The following is a 23,052-nucleotide window of genomic DNA, read 5'->3' as shown; positions in this document are numbered from 1 at the left end:
TGCCGCATTCTGTGTACTTCCTTCTTCTGTTGGAGTGTTGCCAGGAGTTCCTTGCTCACCCATGCAGGTCTCCTGTCCACTTTGCTCGACTTCTTACTCAGAGGGATGCACCGATCTTGAGCCTGGAGGAGGTGACGCTTGAATATTAACCAGCTTTCTTGGACCCCTCTTCCTTCTAGGGCCCTACCCCAGGAGATTCCCCTAAGTAGGTCCCTCAAGAGGCCAAAGTCAGCTCTCCTGAAGTCCAGCGTTGCAATCCTACTCATTGCCCTGCTCCCTCCTCGGAGGATCCTGAACTCCACCATCTCATGGTCACTGCAGCCAAGGCTGCCCCCAACCTTCACATCTCCAACTAGACCCTCTCTGTTCGTTAGTTCAAGGTCTAGTAATGCACCTCTCCTCGTTGGCGTCTCCACCACCTGGGTCAAGAAATTATCATCAGTCCTCTGCAGGAACCTCTTGGACTGTTTGTGTCCAGCTGTGCTGTCTATCCAACAGATGTCAGGGTGGTTGAAGTCTCCCATGAGAGCCAGGGCCTGTGATCGTGAGGCTACTTCCAGCTGTCGGTAGAAGGCCTCATCGACAACTTCCTCCTGATCAGGTGGCCTGTAGTAAAGCCCCACAACAGTGTCACCCATGTTAGCCTGCCCTTTAGTCCTTACCCATAGGCTCTCCACTTGCTCTTCATCCACCCCGAGGCAGAGCTCCATACATTCTCGTTGCTCCCTCACATAAAGAGCAACTCCACCACCTCGCCTTCCTGGCCTGTCTTTCCTAAAAAGCACATAGCCATCCATGACAGCATCCCAGTCACGTGAGCTATCCCACCATGTCTCTGTAACTGCAATGAGATCACGGCCCTGCGACCGCACGCAGATCTCTAACTCTTCCTGCTTATTTCCCATGCTGCGTGCATTGGTGTACAGGCATTTCAGAGAGCCAGTCAAGCACACAGGCTTCCCAGGAGAGGTGCAAGAGGATCCTCCATAGCCATGTTCCAGTGTTCCAGGCTGCCTCCCCTGGCTGTATGCACCCGCTGGAGGCATCCTGACTTGAGCGGTGTTTTACTGACTCCCCTGCCACTATACCACTCCCCTTCCCCCATCTTGCCTAGTTTAAAGCCCTCCTTACCAGGCTGGCCAATCTGTTGGCAAAGACGTGGGGCACGTGCCCCGCTTAGTGAGGTGGAGCCCATGCCTCCCCATCAGCTGCTGATCTTCAAACAGGGTCCCATGGTCATAGAAACCAAAGCCCTGTTGCCAACAGCAGCGGCGCAGCCAGTTGTTCACTTGGAAAACTCGTCTACTCCTCCTCCCATCCTTTCCCCTCACAGGCAAGATTGAGGAGAAAACCACCTGGGCTCCCAGACCCTTCACCACCATTCCCAGAGCTCTGAAGTCCCGTTTGATGGTTTCCAGTTTGCCTTTTGTGTCGTTAGCGCCCACATGGAAGAGCAGCAGAGGGTAGTAGTCTGATGCATGGACAAGCCTTGGCAGTCTTTCCATGACATCTCTTATTCGAGCCCCTGGCAGGCAGCAAACCTCTCTGGACAAGAGGTCAGGTAGGCAGATAGATTTTGTTTTAAAGCATAGCATGATCTGAAATAAAACCCTAATGCAGATGCAACTGCAGGGTCAAAAATTTCTCTGGTACAGCCAGCAACGTAGTTTGATGTTCTGTGTCTGCAGGAGGTGCTTTTTTCTGCTTGTCCCGCACACTACCACTAACAGTTTGAATCCAGCACAAAATAAGGTAGGCAAGGCTCAGCCTGCTTACGAAGGAGTTGTTCTTTTCTATCAGTATACATTATACGGTCCTGTTAACAGCAGTGTTTCTTAAAGTCCTTTTCCGATGCGGAATCTGACTGACCAGCTATTCAGTTAGCATTACAACAGGGCTGAGGGGCTGAGGGCCAAAGGAAGCCTGCAGAACCCCAGATCTGTGGCTCTCCTAGTCATACTCTCTTCTTAACACTTACTATTGCATTTCACTGAGTTGCAGCCATACACACACAGACTACAGGCTGGGTTGAAGGTAAGCAAAATGCATGATTTGAACCCTGGAGAGTTAGCACCCAGAGGACTGAAAGGGAAAGAGCAAGCGCTTCAGAGTCTCTAGAAGAAAGATAAAGTCAGTCTACTAGCTATGGTAACCAGGACTTCTATTTACATGCATGATGCACCAAATGCACCAACAGAGTCAGTGGAACCTGTGAGTAACCAGCACCACATAGAATCAACAGGGTGGAAATGTCTCTGAGAGTGAAATATTTCACAAGGCTGCTTCTTCTGCAGGAATGGTGGAGGTGCTGGGATCAGCCCCAACAGTACTCCTTCTTGTCTCCTGCTCTCAATTGCTTTGGCATACCTACTTGTGGCAGCTTTCTAGAGCTTTCCTCCTTGGTTCTTCCACAGGAGGAAGTAACTCATTTTTAGAGTTTAAATTTGTACAGGAAAATGAAACTGGAAGTTTCCTCTGGAGTTCCCTTTATTAATCTTTTTCTAGAAAAAAAATAAAAATAGATTTTCCAGTAGAAATACAGTGCAAAGAGCAAGACATTCACATATATGTATCAACATCACAGCAAAATAAGATAATAAATATAATAATAATAGTGATAAAATAATAATTTAGGAATTACAATTCGTATTTACAGTTGTTGTGCAATGCCACTTAGTTTTACTGTGGGCTGTAGCACTGTCGTGCTGCAGTTCATCTCTTTTTTTTGGAGAGAGCTATTGCTGATCGAAGTGACAGTCCATACTGGTCACCTAATTCAAGAAAGGTCTTTTACTATCATGTCACCATTCCTGAGCCTGCTCTCATCCCTCTGTGAGTTTTCTGCTATCGATAAACCCAGCTGAGTAACCTCTGGAAAAATCCTTTTAGGCTGCAATTTCCCATCATCTTAGTAGTTTTCACTGGCATGTGATATTGCATATATTTCCAGAACTTTTTGTTTGGAGCAGCAGAAATAGAAGACTTCCAGGTAATGGCTGGTAAAATCCGTAGAGCCTTCTTCACTACTGGAGGTAAAGTCTCTGGCTCTTGGAAAGCCTGGAATTTTACTAAAAGTAGTTTGATTTTCTTGTCTTCTAATGCACAGTTCACCGCTGCCTGCAGTTCAAAAATGCTTGGTCCGCTGACATAGGCAGGGCTCAAAATAATTATTGCTCGTCTACTTTGTCGAATAGCTGTTACGACTTCATCTGTGTATGCTGGAAAAGAAGGAGTCATCGTTACTTGGACATTGGACTTTTTATCAAACAGCCAAAAATCTGAAATATGGGTGGAGAGCAATCATATAATCCCTACTGCATTTGCAGTCAGAAATGCTACAGCCACTCTTACGCAGGCTGGAGAACACAACTTACTGCAAAAGAGGCAGAGGAAACAGCTCAAACCACAACAACACATGTAGGAAGTCACTACTCAAACAGGGTCCCAAGGGAAACTTGGACGAGCCTTCGTCTGCCCCAGTGAAAGGTGCCAAGGGCTTTTTAATTACTGCAGGGAGCACTGACTGAAGTCAGTCAGAAAGTAACTGCTGAAATATTTAGAAGTCTTTTTTTCAGGGAATGGAGTCTGTCGGCAAATAATTTTTTGGTCGAGAAGCTTTGTCTCGCCCTCATATCTCCTCAGGGAACATACTGAAATGTACATGTGCCTCAAGTGCAGGGGCCAGATATAAAAATCAAAACATGATGAGAATTGAGAATTTGGCCAAAACATACCACTTGCAGATCTACTGCATATGTTTTTGTGGAAAGTGGAAAACATTTTTAAAGAGCTTTGAAGATTTTTTACTGTCCAATGGGGACCTTACCTCCTCCTGGAAGAACATCTCTTTCAAGAAGGCATAACTTGTATCCATATTTGTTTTCCAGTATGTCTGGAAGGAGCTCCAGGGCAAATTTTTCCTCACTAATTAAAGCAGACTCACTTCCAGAAGAGTCTAGTTTTGCATAGGACACAAATGCATCAAATTCTTTGCCATCTAAAATAAATAAGTAAATAAGTAACACTGTATGCCTTAACAAATACATTTGAAGCTTTCAGCTTCCTTATTAATGATTAATTTCCATTTATATCTTGTACATTTGTGTTCTACTTAACTGAGTACAACAGATTAATTGAAAATTATCACCTGTTCACGAAGTACAGCCATTCAGTTTACCCAAGGCTCCCTCTTACTCCCCACTGTCTTGAAAATTTTGAAGACATATACTACCAAAGTGAACGGAAGTGCTGCAGATGACTATACATAGCACAAGGAGGTTTTAGCTGGGCATTTTTCTGCATTTTCACAAATATGTGCCCATTTTCACTAGTGGAAGATCTGGCTCCTTCCATCTAAATTTCATGCTGTAGTTAATGATTCCTAGTCTCTTCTCTCATTCACACAAACACTGATTCCAAAAATACTCCTCAGTGCACACTCTACTTGGAAATACAGTGAATTTTATTACAACAGGGGGAAGGATCAATGATCTTGCAAATCACCTGCTTGGAAAAGATGTATGGTATTTTAATATGCTGTTATGTCTCCAATCAGAGAGACTCGTGTAAGTATCAAAGCTAGATCTGATCCAAATATCAGCTCAGAAACTGAGTGCTGAGCAGTTCCTGAATTTTGATTCAGTCCCATTACAAGAAGATGTCTAGGTGCAGATGCCAAATACATATACGGCTTTTCTTAGCTTTGAAACATCCTGGTTCTACTGTCCTGGGTTAGGCCCATTCTCAACTGCAAGTCAAAAGAAAACTTTATTTATTTACTAAATAAAATTTAAACCACATTTGAGGGAGGAGGAAGGAAAACAAAAGGAATTGCTGGAGAAAGTCGCAAAAAGACTTGCTGGACTCAATCCACTTACCCGTATGTAGGTGTGTAGTGCATTTGAGATGCCCTAAGATTGATGGGGCTGCCAAACGTGACGCAGGAACTATCAGAGACCCTATATGGGAATGGCAGGACACCCTCAGGCAACCCAGATGACATCAAACACCTATGGCTGGTCAGCAGAATTGTTTCATAAGCCAGGATAGTCAGTAGAAACCAGAGAGCAATTCCGCTGGTCAGCACAGGGTTCTACTGCAAGGTCCTACTGCAGGGTGAGCTGAAAATCTCTCCAAATTTCACTGTATTGAGTAGACCTCCACAAAATGGGAACTGAGACACCTGCCTAACATGTAGCCACCTCCAGCAGACACCTAAGTAATGTGAGTTGAATATCAGCTCGTGTCTCAGTGTTAATTTTGTGATTTCTGTGCCAAGATGCGAGTCTAGGATCACAGACCTGAGCTAGAGCCATCAGGTTTCCACAGGATCTAGAAGAGCTGGTATGGATTCCAGGGACTGCAGCGAATACAAAGGAAAAAATAACTGCATACACGACCTGGGGTTGAACAACTACAGCCAGAATTTTCATGTAGCAGAAAGTGTGTTATCAGACTAAAATCTAGGTGTCTAAACTCAGACATGTGATTAGATAATACAAGTCAACTCTCTGCTCCTCCCCTGCACTTCTGGTCACACACTTCCACTACTTGCTTGCACTGGCTTTGGCCCTCTTGCGGTAACAGAGGAAGCCGATCCACCTTGCTAGCTACTCAGTTTCTTTGTTGGATACTTCTTCTACCAAGTTGAGCCAGTGCAGGCCCACGAGAGTGAACCACCAACAACAAGCATCGTGGACTGCTGTGGGAGTTAGAGATGGGCCAGAGAGTCATTAGATTGGTTTACCTGCACCCTGAATTGAAACTCCTTTGAAAATAATTTTTAAATGCCAGTAAATCCTTTGCATTAAAAGTCAGATGTTCCTCATTTTACCCACAGAGGTCACTGCAGCCTTATTAGATAATCACCACTACTAAAGATATCACTACTTTCCTTTATAATGTTATTGTTACAATAGCATGTTAAAAACATATATAGAGTAAGCATTTTGTTTCCAGAATTGTCCAGGAGGACAGTTCAACCCTGAGGAACTTTTGACACAAACAGATAAGATATAGAAAGGATTGGCAAGGAAGATTATCTGGATCAAGCAAGGCGAATGCATCAGACACATATAAATGTTACAGGCACAGATTTTGCGTTGTTTCTTTCACTTTGTGGGAGAAAGTAAGATTGTTAGCAGGCATATTTGAACTGGCTAAGGGAGAGAGAGGCATCAGATAAAGCTTAACCTTACTGCTGTCTTTAAATACCTAATGGAAGGGTACAGAGAAGATTGAGATGGACTCTTCTCAGAGGCGTACAGCGATAGGACAAGAGGCAACAGACACAAGTTGCAATGAGAGACATTCTCATTAGATATTAGTGAAAAGTGTTCTTTGTGAGGGTGATCAAACACCAGAACAGGTTATCCAGAGAGGTTGTGAATTCTTTGTCATTAGAGATATGCAGAACTTGACTGAAAAAGTTCATGAGCAACCTGGTCTAGGTTGGCTCTGCTTTGAGGAAGTTGTTGGATCAGAGGATTCCCAGGGGTCCCTTTCAACCTACATGACTCTGTAATTTTCTGATTCCATGCTAAGAGGGATGGGAGAGAAGAAAAGATGGAAAGGAAGAAACAGTAAATAACAAGTTAAAACTGCTGCTTAACTTGAGTGCTTAACAGCGATCAAGCTGCTCAGATCTCTCATGTATCATGGGATTTGATATGCATCCACATGAGGTGAGAGGGACATAGTCCTGCAGTGGAAAATGCATCTTTTAGTGGATAACCTTCACATAGACAACTGGCTAGATAGAAACATGCATGAGATGCAGTTAGCTGCAAGGGACCAAGTAGTGTCTTAAACTTCAAAGCACAAATCTAGGCAGGTCTGTTTCTGTCCTACTGACATAGAGGGGCAAGGGGACTTTCCAGAGGTTCTTAAATCAATTTGCTACCAAACAGAGGGGAAATTTTGAGTGATTTCCCAAATCACTTTTGCCAGCTGCCATGAGGCTGATAAAAATACTTTCCGAAAGGGTAGTTAATTGTCTCATTCCATATATATATATAGATATATCGATACAGTTATTTCACACTTGCACATAAATGAAGTACACATATGGAAACACAAATGCAGATGCAGAGATACTATAAATCTCATGCTGCATCCAGACTCAAGAATTTTTAGAAACATTTCCTAAGGCATATAATATCAGATTTCTTTACACCCTTGTAAGAAAATTAGATAATAAGTTCTTTGAAGTAGCCACTGTCATTTCTGATATATTTTTACATTGCTTATTGGAGGCCCGTTTTAGATGATGTGACAGGCTACACTACCACAGAGATACGAAATACCACAACAGAAGCTGATCACTCTGCTGTAAATGTCAGATGGTCAATATAATTTTTAGAAAGGAAATATGAATATTGCCTAAAAGTACACTTCTCAGTTGGTGCCCTATGCCTTCTTATGTCTCATCTTTGCTTATTCTTCTGATAAATTATTTGGCTTAAACTGAAAAGTATATTAGATTTTGTACTTCACTTGGTTCTACAAGGACATTTGGTTCTAGTTTGCAGGTTTTGTTTTTGTGAGAATGCAGTTAAAATGCTGGCAATTCTCTATTGTTCTTTATAAAAGGCACAGCCATGATTCACTGCCCTGTTCTGATCTTCTGTGAGTAAATTAGGGATCTAGTAAAAGCCTAACTGTGACTTTTCAGTTGGTGTTTAGATATTTCCTCCACATTATCCGGTGTTTTTGCAATCTGAATCCACTGAATATCTTGCTAGCTTTAACAGCCTTTGCATCAGCTCAAAGAGAGCAGGGGTTACGGAGAGCATTAAATTAAGCGGTTAATACACACTGGATTAACGCATAAGGCAAAAGGCAATATGAAAACTGGAGAACAGTAATATTATACCATGTTTCTTACCTTCTGCAGTTTCATTCTGGACCAGGTAACTTCGGTATATCAGCACTATTTCAATCCAGTGCTGGTAAATAAAGGCAATGCACACAAGAAATGCAAATACAGTCGAAATAGCACTGCACAGTACATATAAGAGAAACACTGTGGGAAGAAAAGGGTTTGTCATAACTCAGGGCTGCCAAAAAAATGTTAACACTTAGATGAAATGCTCAGTCTGGAAATGAGGACAAGCCAGTTGACTATCTTCATTCTTCCTCCACTGGCAAACTTTAGGGAAGTCTGGAATTCATTTAGTTGCAAATCTCAACACAATGTCTCAGTCTACCACCAAGAATCATGTCTGAATGACGTCGGCTTGACGGAATGAAAAGCCCGTCTGTGGTCAAAGGCACAGAGAAAATAGTCTATGGCACACTCAGCAGCTCTGAAAGTAGCCATCGCTTGAGATGAAAAAGACACATCAATTTACTACCACACATAGTACCAAGTTGGAAACTTCCTTTTCTGCCCCACTGATGAATCTCCACTACAAACTGTGGTTAGAAGATAGAGAGCAATTTAGTTTCCACACTATCTAAGTTTGCTTTGCCTTTGCTTGAAAGGCTGCTATACGCATATTAGCTATGGTAACTTCTTAGAAACATGCACGCGAAGGACTGGAGAAATAAACAGAAGTATCCTATTAGAATCAAGGACTATATTACTTTCAGCAGCCACTCTGCTTCGGTTTAGTAGATCCACCTCTCTCCTATTCCCGATTATGCTCTAGCTTATATTTGGGCCACTTGCCCAGCCTCCCAGATACTCAGTCCGTCTGAGTAGTCACCAGAATGATGTGACATCTGACAAATCAAACTTTCCCCATCCAGTTTCAGGAAACTTCTGCAGCTGACTGAAAAGCCAATGACAGTGTCAATGAGGAATGAATCTGTAACAGTGAGTAAAACAAAATGTGTCTTTAAAGTCAAACAACCCTCCAGCTAGTTTTACCTCTTTGTTTCCTTTTCAGCTTGATCACAGCTGTAGAGTTCCCCACAGAATTCTGAGCACAACATGTGAAGTTGCTTCTGAGGTCCCTTTCAGTAACTTCTTTCAGTTTAGCAACAACAACAAGTATGCGGCCCTTTAAACCACCTGAATAAACACTAAAGAGAAAAAAATGTATATTTGCAACATAACTTTGCTGTTCAGTCACACAATCCCCTGATGTCTTAGATACAAAGAAAGAGGAGCTAGTAACTTTTTAATGTTCAACTTGATGTTTTAACATATTCCAATCTGGAACTTCCATTGGTTATTACACCATAAGAGAATATTAACATCAAAGGTCAACAGACTAAAAGGTTGATTCTTAATTCATCAGCTCAGCAAAATACTTAAGTACTTGCCTAGCTTTAACTATATAGGCCCCTTTGTCTTCTGTAAGACTATTTGTTTTTCTAAGATTTAAAAAATTCACCCAGAGGAAATGCATGGGAATGAAACTTTGAAAAGGAGCCCTAAGAGAGGACTAGCTGGACAAGACAACTGTGAAAGCATAGTCTCTTTCACAGGGATAAAAAGCCTGAGGACAGGATAGGCAAACAGAATAAGAGAAATAAGTGATTTGAAGTTTAGAAGATGGAGATGGAACAGAGGAGTCACTCTAGGGTTGGGAGCAGATAGTGGGCAACAGATCTGTGCCTGCAATCACTAGAAAACAGCCAGGATATCTGAATCTCAGCATTCGTCTTTGGCATGTCACACTACTGTGGGCCAGTACGGCACAATGACAGCCCTTTGTTACTCTGTTAGCACAAGAGGTGCAGGCACGGGCACAGGCAGTAAATTTAAGGATTCAGTCCGTGCTGAAGACCTGTTGGAGGTGTTAGGTTCATGTAGGTGCTGGAAAAATAAACAAACAGAAAATGTACACAGCCACAAAACTAAAAACTTGATAAAAAGAACATTACAAATCTAAGCATTCAAAAGTTAAGAAAATCCAGAAGTTCCTTCTGAATTCTAAAACTGAATCCTGCATGTGTGTGTGCTTGCGTGTGAAAGAGATCATCTCCTCCCCACCACAGCTTTTGTTAAAAACTTCATTTTAGCAGTAACAGGAGAGCTTTTGCTTTCCCCAACATACAGAAGGAGTTTTCCATAAAGATGGCTCAGAGCTGTGTAGTGTAGACCCACTTGTCTGTGTTGCCTCCAACACATTTCCTGCCCAAGTTGGACGCTGTATGAACGAATGAGACAGGGAACTATAGAAACGGAAAGGAGACGTGGTAACAATTTGGGTTGTCCCAAAGTCACAGGAAACCTTTCACCCACATGTCACTTCTCTGAGCGGGCTGGTTAATTCCTGGCAGGGAAGACTTCTTGCAGAGTCTGTAAAATTCAGTTCTGTAAGTCCTAAGACTGACTCAATAGCCTGAATAAACACACATAGCTCAGTAAACACACCTCAACTTCCGAGACACCAAACTTGTTTCCATGTCCCAGAGAACTTGTCCACAGTACTGTTTTATGGGATCTGCTTTATTTTGCACTCACAGACCGATTTCTAAGACAGCTGGTGTGGAGTGGTCATAAGGAGGGACAAACAGAGCACACGGGAAACAGCTGATCCAGGCACAAGGCGCCAAACACCACCCATACTGACACAGCCTGTGAGTTACAGCTTAGGAGGAAGAGTTCAGATTTCATAGTAAATTCAGGTTCTTGACTTTATGGCCATATTGTACTTTTAATACGCTCTTCTGTACGTAAAGAGCATGCACCTGTCACATGCCCAGGGACATACACATTAACATGTTGAATGTTAACAAAGTGCGTGTGGTTAGAGCCTTCTGAGTTTCTTTCAGTGAAATGTTATATTAAGCAAAGCTGTTGTGGAAGGATTTTTAGAATTACTGACAGTGTAATCAGACTACTAGGCTTTTTTTTAACCTTGTTTCCTGTTTCAATTTCTCATTTGTGTTTTCTTCGTTGTCTCTTTTCCATGTTACCCTCTGCAGAGGAGCTCTTTCAAATCCAAACTGTACATGGCATTCCAGTTCAAGTGGCTTTCCTGGAACAAATTAACACAAGAAAACGATGTACAGAGGTCACTAGAATATTTTTTCCTTTAGTAACCTGGGATCTGTATAGTATATGATACTTCCTTTAATATGCATTAAAATATAAACCAAGAAAGTTTTACATTTTATATAAAATTCTCAGCAAAGCTGGTTTGTTTTATCAAGATCTATCATGATCTATCAATATACCTTGCAAACATTTCCTTTCACTTTCAGATAAGGAACCAAAACTTACCAAGCTCTGCTTCAAGGATCATCACACCACTGGGATACAAGAAGTTTGGTGGATGGATAGTGTTTTTTGCTGCAATTAACAGTAATAATATTAATAACAATATGCTATCATCAACACAGAATGTTAGAGAAAATATCTTACAGAATTTTGTTTTTCAAAGGTTAGGTGGAATTCAGACACTTAAGTCCAAGAGGATGATTTACAGTTGTTACGGAGGTGTCTGAGAGTTCACAGATGTGGAATTTTTTACTACAAAACTTAGTAGCTGAGTAACTCAGCCAGAGCAGGCTGAGTAGTTTGAAGACCTGCTATTGCAGTTACTCCAAGGCTCTGCCATCTTAGCTAAGCTGAGCAGCTTAGCATCTATCCTACCCTTAAAGTTATTTAGGAATCACAAATAAGGTATCCCCATGCAAAACCCTCTGAAGGACCCAGTCTGCATACCAATTCCCTGCCCAGCCCAGCTGCATACCCAGTAAACATATATGCAGCATACCAACCCTCATGCACATTTTAAATACACAGCACAGGCACTTGCTTTAAAATAACCATGCTTTTTCAAAACAACAGCTATCAAAGGCACAGGTAACGGCACCCACAGTTTATATAATACGGTTTTACAGTCTGGTTTGTGATCTAAGCAGTTATCTGGGCTGTGGGGAAATCAGCCTGAAGGGGCTAAAACCCACAGCTCTGATACTCTAGGAAAGTCCCATACTGCAGGAAATGGTGTTACACTGTTTCCTTTTTAAAGCCAAGCCACAACACAGTAAGTATGCAAAATTCAGAGAGTATATAGGCACATGGCACTGTTCAGGTGTTTTTTCAACTGTGCCGTGAACTGAAGGACAAGAACTGAGAGGCACGGTGTATTAGCTCGGGTTTGGTCAGATCAGAATAAAAGCAGAGCGACTTCATGCCCACTTGGAAAATACTGCAAAAATAAAGCTAGAGACAAGAGTGAGCTAGCACCTGACATTGTAATCGAGCTCATGGAGCTCTGAAAAGAGCAGTGGAATGTGGTTTCCAGGTCCTGTCCTGATGTACTCTTCCCATGACTTTTTAGCACAAAATGCATTAAGTGCTTCAAAGCAGGGACCAGCTATTTCAGAGAAGTGTTCTCACCATTAGATCATTGATTCAGTTTGCAACACCTAATGCCTTTCTTTCACTCCATAAATCTTCTCCTTTTCACAGAGCATTCCACTTTCTAGTAGGCTGGGAATAGGTCCTGTGCTACTGTTAAATAGGAACAGCTGTACTAGCTCAGATCAAAAGTCCTTCTACCTCAGGACATAGAATAGTTGTAGCTGTGCCTCTCTCTGGATGCCTGTGATTGATTGGAGTGACCAGAGTCTCTGACAAGAGTATCTTACAGCAATTAACCACAGATGTCGGGAGAGAAACATACCCACAGCTCTCCTCTAGCAAACTAAACACAGGCTCCTTCATTCATGGTACTTAATGGCTAGCATGCTCCCTTCCACCATTTTGATGCATGTCAAGTAACACTCTGCCAAGCAAAGTCCCGGCTTGACCTGAAGAGGAGCAGAGGTCAGTAAAAGGTCACCATGTTTTGGCAGATAATATAGGGCCATGCCATATCATGGGGCTGCCAGGCTGTGCCCAGTTTTATTTACTAATGCAGACAAGACCTAAAATAATAGGTCACGTACATGGTAACACGTCCCCCAAAACAGCATGCAAGAAGAAGAGGCTTGCTTGTTAGTTATGTTGCTCTCAGGCCTCCTGCAAGTTCTCTGTCACAAAAATGAAGATGGGCCCATCAACATCACCTTTCTCATCATTGTCAAATGAAAAAATGAAGGTCTCCTCCATGCCACAAGAAACAATTTGGCATCTAACTGCAGAAGGAAATTTTGTAACTCCCATTTTCACATAAGTCTCTACTTTAGGGACACAGGTAGGATTGAGATGGACTGCTCTTTTCTACTTTTCCCATGCAGGTTCGGTGTTATCCCCTCCTAATATGTGCGTATTCTTCTAAAGCATCAAAACTCCACATAAAACAGATGGAGAACACAGGTACCAACTGGGGTTTCAGGAATTCTACTCCCAGATCTAGAGATTTAAATCCTTTTGCAGATGTGATCTCCAATGTTAGGAATGACACTAAATCCGAGGTAAAATCAGATCTTGAAAATTACAGCACTGTATGCTATATATTATTATTGAACATTTAAGGTTCTAGTCCATGCCCAGAGATGTCCTCCGAATCTTTGGATCAGGATATTAATGAAAGTTTAGCTCATTCCATTTATGGGCCAGCTGAAGATTTCTAATTTATTTTGCTATAAGTCATGTCTCAGACTATGAGACTAAATGTTAGCCAAAGTGTAAAGAGAATGTGAAGACATGAATAGCCCTAATGGTAAGAAAAGAACCCAAAGAGGAAAGCATGACATTTTTGCAGAAGAAGAGCCTGAACAAAAGAGAGAAATAGTGAAAGAAAGAACATGGAAAACATCTTTTCACTTGAGATACTTTATTCTGATCTGTTATATTACTCACCAATGACTTCTACTGTAACTACAGTTCGCATTGTCCACTTGGCATTGTTGTCAAATAGAGTGTAATCACACACGTACGTTCCAGCATCTTTGTCATAGGTTGGATTCAAGTGGATTTCATTATGCTTAAGCTTTAGGCTTTTTCTGTCTTTCTGAGTTTTTACTTGACGTCCATCCTAACAAGAAGAAAAGAATATCAGGGATTAGGTGTTACTTTTCTTTGTTGAGGTTAATTAAATTATCTTTTAAGATATTTCAGAGGGACTGCCATGATGGCAAGGCCGAGCCAAACTCCAAAAAAGCTTTATTAGGAGTCTGAGGACATTTGTCAGTTACTAAGTTCTATAGTATGAGTATCTCAATGTATTTTAAAACATTTTTTAACATTCACATCTGCAGAGATAAATGTGAAACCATGAACCTTATGTAAAGTTCCAGAATCAAAGAGGAAAGAGAAGGATCACTTCTTTGTTAATGAGGGATTGGGTATTTTTATTTTTCAAATAAATGATTCTGAAGCCAGTTTCACATTCTTTTCTGAGAACTAAACTATGTTTTCCGATTGACTGAGGTTTGATAATACGGTAACTGCTTTCAAAAGGATTAAGGCTGACTGTTTTTTGAAAAGCCCATCTCTAGGGCTATGGACAGTTTTCTTTAAATCAAATTCCTGAAAAAAAATCCACTAATGTAACATGGAAAGACTATCTTTAAATTCAGTGGTCCTCAGAGTAAGACCTAGGTTGAGATATGCCTCACTTAAATTTTGAAAGTAACTGAAGAGCAGCTTTGACTAGACAATGATTCCACTTGATAAAGTAATTAATGTTGTAATACCATGTAGGAAAATGCACAACTGAGCAACTTTCAGTCATTTTCATTTGCTACAATAATACAAGTTTATATGGTATCATGCAATCCTTATAAACAGAGTAAAGGATAAATTTTAGCTCGCAAGTATTTTAAGGGTCATTTGAAAAAGAATAAGAAAATATATTTCACTGATACAGTTTATCATTAAAAATGGGAATCTTGGAAAAAACATTTTGAAATTTTAATTTTAAAATAATTTAGTTTCTAACACAGCCACTTGTTTGGTACATTTGATATTTTCAGCATTTAAAATGCCAAAAGAAAATTTCAATTATGTGTCAATTTTATAAAGAATCTATTTCAAGTAGTTGAAGAGAAAGCATTTCTAGCCTTCTATTTAATGGAATGATATTGATTGTTTTTTTTAAGAATGAGAATAAATCCAAAATCATATCAACTTCTGTAAAACAAAAAACTTCCACTTTCTTCAAAACTCTTACTTACAGACTTGATATATAGCAATACAAGATTCTAATTTTCGGTTGTAAATGTCAACTGCATTGTCTGTTAGAGAAGTTCAGGGACCTATGGCACCTAAACATGAACTAGGCATAAAGCCTGCACTGACCTTTCTTGAGTGCTTAAGACAGTGACTCTTACCTTGTACCATTTTACATCTGACTTTTTTATAGCACTGTAACATTTTGTCCCCGGGCAAGCTATTGAATTCCCGTTGTTAGCAAGAAGATGCAGTGTATTTGTGCCATAACCTGAACAGTTTGCCTCGCTCTTTGTCTGAACCTCCAGAATCATTTTGAGGCATGGGATTTTTTCCCTGCATGATGCAGAAAAACAGATTAAGCGTTTAAGATACAAAATAAAACCCTCAAAGTAGTATTATTTATTATTTATTGTTTATTAATAAATCTTGAATAGGAATGTAAGCATTTTGCCCCACTACATACCTTATCGTACAGGTGTAGATTCCAGAAGCACTAACCCCTATTGGTTTAAACCAGAGTGCATCCCCTTTGCGAACAGGGTTAGAGCTTTCCTCAACAATAGCCTTCAGTGGCTCTTTATCTTTCTGCTGCCAGAACCATTTCACCTCTTGTTGCTTTAGAACTGACTTGTTAAAAATGTGGGTATCATCTTTATCCGTTAAAGCACATTGTAAAACAAACTCCTCATTGCTCATTGCGCGATACCGTATTTGAGGTTTTATATGGGAACATCCTGAAAAGAAGGACAACAAAATATGAGAATCACCTAAGAACAACACAAGGCATTCCTGTTTTTAGAAAGATTAGGAATATTGAAGGAATACAATTTTACCTTTCTTCATGCCAAATATCTTGTTACATGATGTTAGGTTGGCCTAATACAAACTTGATTTCCTTAAATATGGAAAAGGTCAAAGTTCTGAAGGGTTTATTCAAAGGTTTTCAAAGGTTTTCAAAGGCCTTTTTCAAAAGCCTAATGTGAAAATGGCTTAAGATTTTCAACAAATCTAAGATTTTCAAATAGGTGCTAACCTGTTAAACCTCATCTCTGAAGAAGAGCAGATGTAGCTCTCCCAGTTGTCTTTAAATACGAATAATCTGAAGAAGCAGAGCCTGCCTGTCCCACTCCCTATCTAGGCTAAGAGTGACAAGCATTTCGTCATCCTCTCATTGCTTTCAAATCTTTCCCCTCTTATGTTATAGTTATTGCCACAAAAATTAAACAAAGTTTTGGATTCTGAAAGCTCTGATCACCCATCCTAACCACAGTTTCTCCAAAGGCTGACTGACTGACCTTGCAGCCTAGCCCCTCTGGCTAGTCAGGATGTGGTAAAGTGGGTTCGAAGTCTGAAAGTGAGAGGATGGCAGGATTTCACTTCAGCAGAAGAGAGGGCATGAATTCTTCGGTTCGTCACCTGCCCACCCGGCGGACTCTTGGCAGTTTCAGTTTCTCTCTGCAAACTGAACTTGATCAAGCTCCTCCAGAGAGATTATGTGGGCAGAAGACTGATATCAGCCTCAGCCTGCCTTTCTCTTCCTCCTCCCACACACATAGACCAGCTGCTGGAGACTTCAAGGAGTCACAGCAGCAATTCATTTTCTCCATTTGATTCTCAGAAATTCTCCTTCACTTTTGCCCTTTCCTTTCCATTGGGGAACAGCATTTTGCATCATATTTAGGGTCAACTATATTGCCAATACTTAAAAGGCCTGAAGAAAGGCTACATACAGCTGTCTGCCTGATATCCCCACAAATAGGTGCAGAAAAAACTCATGAAGGCATGGCAAACTGTAGATCCACTTTTCTCAGTGGTTAACAAGGATCACAAACACAAAAACCCACCAAAGCAGCCTCTTACCTGGCAAATTAATCTCTCTAACTTCTGCCCCACTGGCAAACAACACTAAGATCCAGCAAAAAGTAAGCATAATTTTCTTTATCAATTTTAGTTGATATCCGGAGATATTTTCTTTAAGAATCATCTTGCTTGCTGTAAAAGAGGAAAACAGCCATTTGTTGCAATAATAATCCACGTTATACAGGACAGGTAGGTAATTGCACATTTCATTATATGTTTTACAAATGAGGTTTGCAATGCTTTCCTATTCATAGGATTTCACACAGACGCAGGATAGATGATATCCAAGAACATGCAACAATCTCTTTAAACACATCCTGCATGGAGTTGCTTATAGGTGGATTTCTAAATGATATCTACAGCAATGCAGAGCTCCAGATCTGTAGTGGAAAGGCAGGTTTTTCAGCAGCTCTTGTTGAAGGAAGTAACAGAAACCTTTCCCCTAAGCTAGGTGGTAAAATAACTGCTGATAGGATCAGCCTTTAGCTAGAGATAACCATTAGCAGCAGGTTAAGGAAGGCATAACTGGCAACAAGATCCCTGAAGCTCTTCCTTCAGGCTTTGTTGTATCTTAAAGTCCAGTAGGCTCAGTGTGTGTGAACAGGATTCCTTTGGGATTAAACTAAATCAGAGCTACAGCTGCAAATGGCATTCAGTCCATGGGACAGGACTAGAACTAGTCAGAAGTAAAACCCTCTGAAATATGTAGTGTGGACATCAAATCTCTGATGCTAACTCTTTCACCCAACGGATATGCTCCCCTTGGGTTGTATTTCTGGCTGACACAGACAGCCCTTAAGATCTCTCCTAGGTTCAGCAGACCAACCTAGACAACCCTCCTCTTCCACAACTTACCTGCATGTGTAGCACCAGACCTCACCTCTGCACCCCAGTGCAGTGCTGCACTACCCAAATGACCCTAGCAGAGACATGCTGGAAAGGGCAGCCCCCACATCCACGCTGTTCACCGAGTATCAGCTCTGTGGTGTGTGGTCTGTGAGCCGAGCCTGGGAAGCCCCAGATCTCTCAGGGACAAATAGAGCCATCCATCCTGCACACAGACCCCTAAGCCACAGCCCTCGTCCAAAGGCTAACTGCACTGCCCCGGGTGAAATCCCAAACCCTGCCAAATAAGGTATTTTACCTCCACCGCTATGAAGTTTTGAGCCGAGTGTCCGACACGCCTTCTCAGCTACAGGGCTAAAGTGAAGGCAGGCTGTCCAGCATGCATCCAGGACAGAAGTCGCTTGATTTGGGGTATTTAGTAAGAACATATCCAGTGAATGCAACTGACATTTGTGGATTGCCCCATTCGGTGAGTAAAAGCAGCATGCTTTACTGATGTTTGTACTGCACCACCAAGACCTCCAGGAGCTTTTTTCTTTGCTCACTGGGCCACAGAATGACTCTGCATTTGCACAGCTGCCAGCAAGGCACTGAGTCAACTCAAGGGAAAAAAAGAAAAGGTCAGGCAAGGGTGAGTCCCTAATAGGTTGGCACCTCATGCAAATCAAGCACAACTCATATGAGCAGGCAGCAATAAAACATCCAGTGTATACTGAGCTAGCAACAGAGGTGAAGAGAACACCCACTCAGCACATTTTCAGGCACCTGTTTTACAGAGAAAGGAGCACTTTAGTCACCATTCAGTTCAGCTTGTCTCTATTCCTTGCAAGTGAATGGAATTATCTATTTTTATACTCAGAGGATACATAGATTAGGTCATTTGTTTGTCTTACCCTGCAAAATTAGCTGCTGCCCATTGTCATCTCCCTACACAAATTTTAAAGTCCTCCCAAAGCTCCAAGCCAATGAGTAAGTCTGAATAAAGGGAAGGAGTTTCCTACCAGCACTGAACAAATACCTCCTAAACTTTAGGAACACTGCCTTACCCACTGCAAAATGATTAGTGGATCCTGCTTCTTTTGAATTTGGATTTAAGAGAAACATAAAGACATTTATTAGTGCTACGTCTCTCGTGCTATTCATTCTGCCTAAAATAAAGGATAGTATTTTAATTTATGTCACCCAAAAGCCAGTGCAGCAAAGGCACACAGATGCTACTAGTAAGCAGAGCCCAAGGGCCCTGTGTTTGATTTAATGCTGCAGTCCCTTGAGCCAGTGAACTATCTAATGGATTACTGTTGTCAAAAGGGGAAGGTCTCATCTGCTTCTCCGTCCTTCCAGCTCCCCTGTCCCTAGATCCCATGCAAACGGTCCAGCCCCTCACCTGTGACAGCTCTGGTGCTCTTTGGCGACCTAATTCGATTCAATTTGCTAAGCCACCAGAAAACTACCTGGGTGCCTGGCCTGACACAAGATAAGTAGCAGGAGCATTTATAGCTGGGAGTGAAAGAGGAGAGATGAGTTAAGGCAGCAGGACTTATGCAGTCAGGTAGCAGTGAGGTCTGTAGGTCAGCTCTCCTAACCACAACTTAGCATCATACCGGGCTGTCTTTGTCTCCACAAGGAGCCAGCTACATGTTTGGTGTAATCAGAGAACAGAGGGTGTGGACGTGGTCTTCATTTCAAGTTTAGAGGGACATTTTAATTCACAGGTCTGGAGCCATTTTGCAGTGCTTTCACTGCCTCGCCACCAGGTTTCAAATGCCATACAGATGTCCTCTACCTGCACGATATCTAGAGATCTTCAAATGCCATACAGATGTCCTCTACCTGCACAACATCTAGAGATCAAAACAAACTCCTCCTTTCCTGCTAGCAAGTGTTCCAGATATTTCCTCCTTCCTTCCAAAGCTTCCATCTGCCATGGGCCAGGATGGTTTCTACCCGTCATCTAAAATCCAGTGCTCAGCGGGGGCAGAGGAATCAACATGCCTGTAAAACTTTGAGTTCTACCAAAATCAGATATAATGTGTGGAGTGCAAAGCCAATATCCTGCAAAGTATCCCCCAGTAGGAAAGCAAACTGATCTTCCACCCTCACCTCTTTATTTAATAGAGTTGGCCCTGAGAGAAGGGGATATTTCTTTAAAGTACACTCCAAACACAACTGAACAATTTTACTTTAGACCTGTGAAGGCTACGAAAAGATCTGGATTCATGCTTCTGTATCATGGGGCAATGCATCCCTGTTCCCTTACTTCCCAGCTGCTTGTTAATCTGCAATCAGGGACGTGCAGGCTACAGGTAAGGAAATCATATTAAGAAATCATTCACAAAGTATCTGATAATGCCACCGATGTATTACCAGGGCAGCTCTCTGCTCTCCAGGTTATTGCCATGTTAACAACCTGCTCTTCAAGTTCAAAGGGTCAGCATGGATGGGGAGGAGGAGGAAAACAGAGGGGTAACAAATGAACTTAATAGCTTTGGTTAGCAACCCAAAGCTAACCAATCCAAATCCAAAGCAATCCAATGTTTTTGTTACATTGTGCTAACCAATTTTTTGGTTACATGGTAACACTTTCAGTAGATGTCCTTAGAAACTTCTCATTTTTAGAGTGATTAAGACTATGCTAACATGTGAAAAATAGTGTTTGAGAAGTGCCCTCTTTTAAGTGTGCTTGACAGGAAGAGAGACACTCTCAGCAGAAGCGGATAGTAATTTCCAGAGGAGAGGGGAACTTGAAGCAGGATAGCCTTAAGCTACTGATTTGCACTGCAGGTGTACTCAAGGTAAGAAAAACTGAGTGATTGACTTTATCTTAGTCAGTATCTGCTAGAAAAAGAAAGCACTCAACTCTGGGCAACGTACTACCAAGACGAATGTTAGATTTGTCTCCCCGCCTTCTTCTGCCATGTATATACCCATATTATTAATCTATAATCCAGAGATTTAGGATGCCATTTCACTGGAAAGTAATTTAAATACAAAGGAAATTAGTGTGGTCTTATCATAATTTCCTGTGGAAAATAAAGTAAGAGAGAAGAATAAAGACCATATTACTTTGCCTGTGTTTCAGCTCCTAAAGGATTCTCACGGGATAACAACAAATCTTTGCTTCACAGCATGTTTCAAGTATTTACATAACATCTGAGCAAAAGAAATCAGAATCAATTTCTTGGGAGTGACACCACATTTCATGATAGCCTTGAAGTCTAGTAAAGAGTGACATGCCACGGTCGTACAGCCTATTTTACTGATGCTGCTGAGACTTACTTTGGTCTCAGAGCTATCAGTTTCTATGAGCTGTAGTGGTTTCATATCAGTTGAAAGGCAAACATAACCCGAATATAAGAGTAAGAAGATTATTAAGAGTCACATAGGAGAAAAAATAGAAAAGCTCTATCATACTTATAAAGCAAAAAAAAAAGGGGGGGGGGGGTTTCTAATGAAGCTGTTTACTAAAACGCCTAAACAATTAAAACTGTTACACCTTAAAACACATTTTCAAAGAAAATAAAATGAACTCACCTGTCAAGCAGATAGGGGGAGGGCTAAAAATTGAAATTAAAAGCTTTAATTAAAAAAAAAATTATCTGAAAATCTTACCTGCACGTCCTACACTACACGATAAGAATTGTGGTTAGTTCTAGCTGAGCACTGTGTTGAGTCTGTTTCCTTTACAGGAATTTCCTCTACCTCATCATCCCTTCCTTTCTCAGTTTAGTTGCATTAGGTTCAAAGTTTCTGGGTAGTTTTCTTATAAAAAGAACAGAGGGAAAAAGTTTGTCCCTAGTAAAAGATTAAAGCATTTTGTGTTTTACAATCTTTTACTCACATTCTATCCAAAAATGCATTGGACTTTTTAGTTTGCTTCATTTAAGAACAGGAAGGGTAAAAGATTATTTCTTCTTTGCCCAAAAGCAGCTACTGAATGGTTCAAAAAAAGTACTTAATATTGAAACCTACAAAACGGCCACGTATCTGCCTAACACAGAATAACATTCCCTGCAGTAGGCAGTTCTCTTCATCCTTAGTCTCCTCAGTTACACTCGACACCTACTGCAAACTGGCAGCACAAGGGGGCTGTGTTGCACTGTTGCTTTTCCACATCCTCACAGTCAAGCCTTGTCACTGAAGCTTTGGCAGAAAGGGAAAAGTGAAGCCCTGAAAATTAAATATCTGTATCTTGCCTGTCAGACCTGTCAGTCGTGCAGTATGCCTTTCAGCATATAAAGTTACACGTGGTCCAGCCACTCTTCCAGGCTTGCTGTAGGGGTGGGAAACCCTTAAAAGACAGGACGTGCATTCATTCGAACCATATAAAAATATCAGAGAGCACCTTGCCCTCAGTTCAGATCCCAGTTCACCCCATTTCAGTAGAGATGCTATGAAAATACACGTCCACAGATTTGCATTAGGCTTATCTGAAAAACAGTTGGACTTTTCATATCTGAGGTTTACTCTATTTACTGCTGACTGGGTCAATTACTCTGTTTCATTCAGTCTCCATGACAAAAAAGCTAAAAAAGGCTTTTTGCTGCCTAACAGGTGATCTCAGAGTTGCCTCAGTTTAAAAGCATACACATTCTTTTAGGCAATGACCAGTATTACTGCTTGTTTATGTTTGAACCTGAGTTTTGGGGGCTATTGGATGTATTCACAGGTGTGTATCTCAGCTTCCACTGTGTGTTTAGCTCCCAGCTTTTTCCAGAACAGGGTGAACTGACAAACTAGTTTGGTGAATGTCTTGTCTCCTAAAATAACTTTAGTATTTTACCACAAAAAAATATACTTTTGGTTTTTGGGTTATAATGTATCTTCTTAGGTTTCAGTACTAAGAATTAAACATCCTGAAGGTGTCTTTTCTGACTGGAAAAAAAAAAAAAAAACCACTTTACTTTCCTCTTCCCCGAAGGAATTATGGAGTCTAACACAGTCAAGCCCATGCCACCTTCAAGCCACAGCTCAGACTATCAGAAACAGAAGAAAATGATTCTTTCCTAAAGATATATCTTACATATACAAAACATACTTCATGCATTTTCAATAATAAATATAGTACTCTCCACATAATACATTTATTAAATAAATAATTTTAAGTATGGCAGTCCAGCTCTACCAGTGTAAGCTCTAGAGGAGATCTTAGCCTAGAAGTGCAACAGAAGCACCAGCCACATGAAGTTTTGAAAGTCAAGATGTCAGAAGTCTAACTGGAATGTCATATTGATTACCATACTGGATGAAAATCTTGTCAAATAGTTCCAGGTATTTGCCTGAGCCTCTGCCCCAATTCAGCCCTTTTTCTTCTGCAAAAGTAA

General features: G+C 41.2%; 1 protein-coding gene across 5 annotated transcripts; it reads right to left on the bottom strand.

The window, feature by feature from the left end:
• Nucleotides 1-2,510: 2,510 nt before the first annotated feature.
• Nucleotides 2,511-21,437, bottom strand: IL18RAP (interleukin 18 receptor accessory protein). Of its 5 annotated transcripts, none has more exons than XM_009666459.2 (11): nt 21,341-21,437; nt 16,886-17,017; nt 15,489-15,759; nt 15,184-15,358; nt 13,712-13,886; nt 11,180-11,248; nt 10,814-10,934; nt 8,873-9,027; nt 7,886-8,023; nt 3,827-3,997; nt 2,511-3,218 (listed from the first exon to the last, which is right to left on the bottom strand). In XM_009666459.2, the coding sequence occupies exons 2-11, from the start codon at nt 17,007-17,009 to the stop codon at nt 2,845-2,847; spliced, it is 1,773 nt and encodes a 590-aa protein (XP_009664754.2). In that variant the 5' UTR covers nt 17,010-17,017; nt 21,341-21,437; the 3' UTR covers nt 2,511-2,844. The 5 variants fall into 5 exon arrangements, with proteins under 5 accessions (XP_009664754.2, XP_068781047.1, XP_068781031.1 ...); XM_068924946.1 differs by having other exon boundaries at nt 21,263-21,353; XM_068924930.1 differs by lacking the exon at nt 21,341-21,437 and adding an exon at nt 18,030-18,128.
• Nucleotides 21,438-23,052: the final 1,615 nt, after the last annotated feature.

Source organism: Struthio camelus, chromosome 1 (genome assembly GCF_040807025.1).
Source record: "Struthio camelus isolate bStrCam1 chromosome 1, bStrCam1.hap1, whole genome shotgun sequence".
Lineage (NCBI taxonomy): Eukaryota > Metazoa > Chordata > Aves > Struthioniformes > Struthionidae > Struthio > Struthio camelus.
This window is presented reverse-complemented; position numbering and strand designations above follow the sequence as displayed.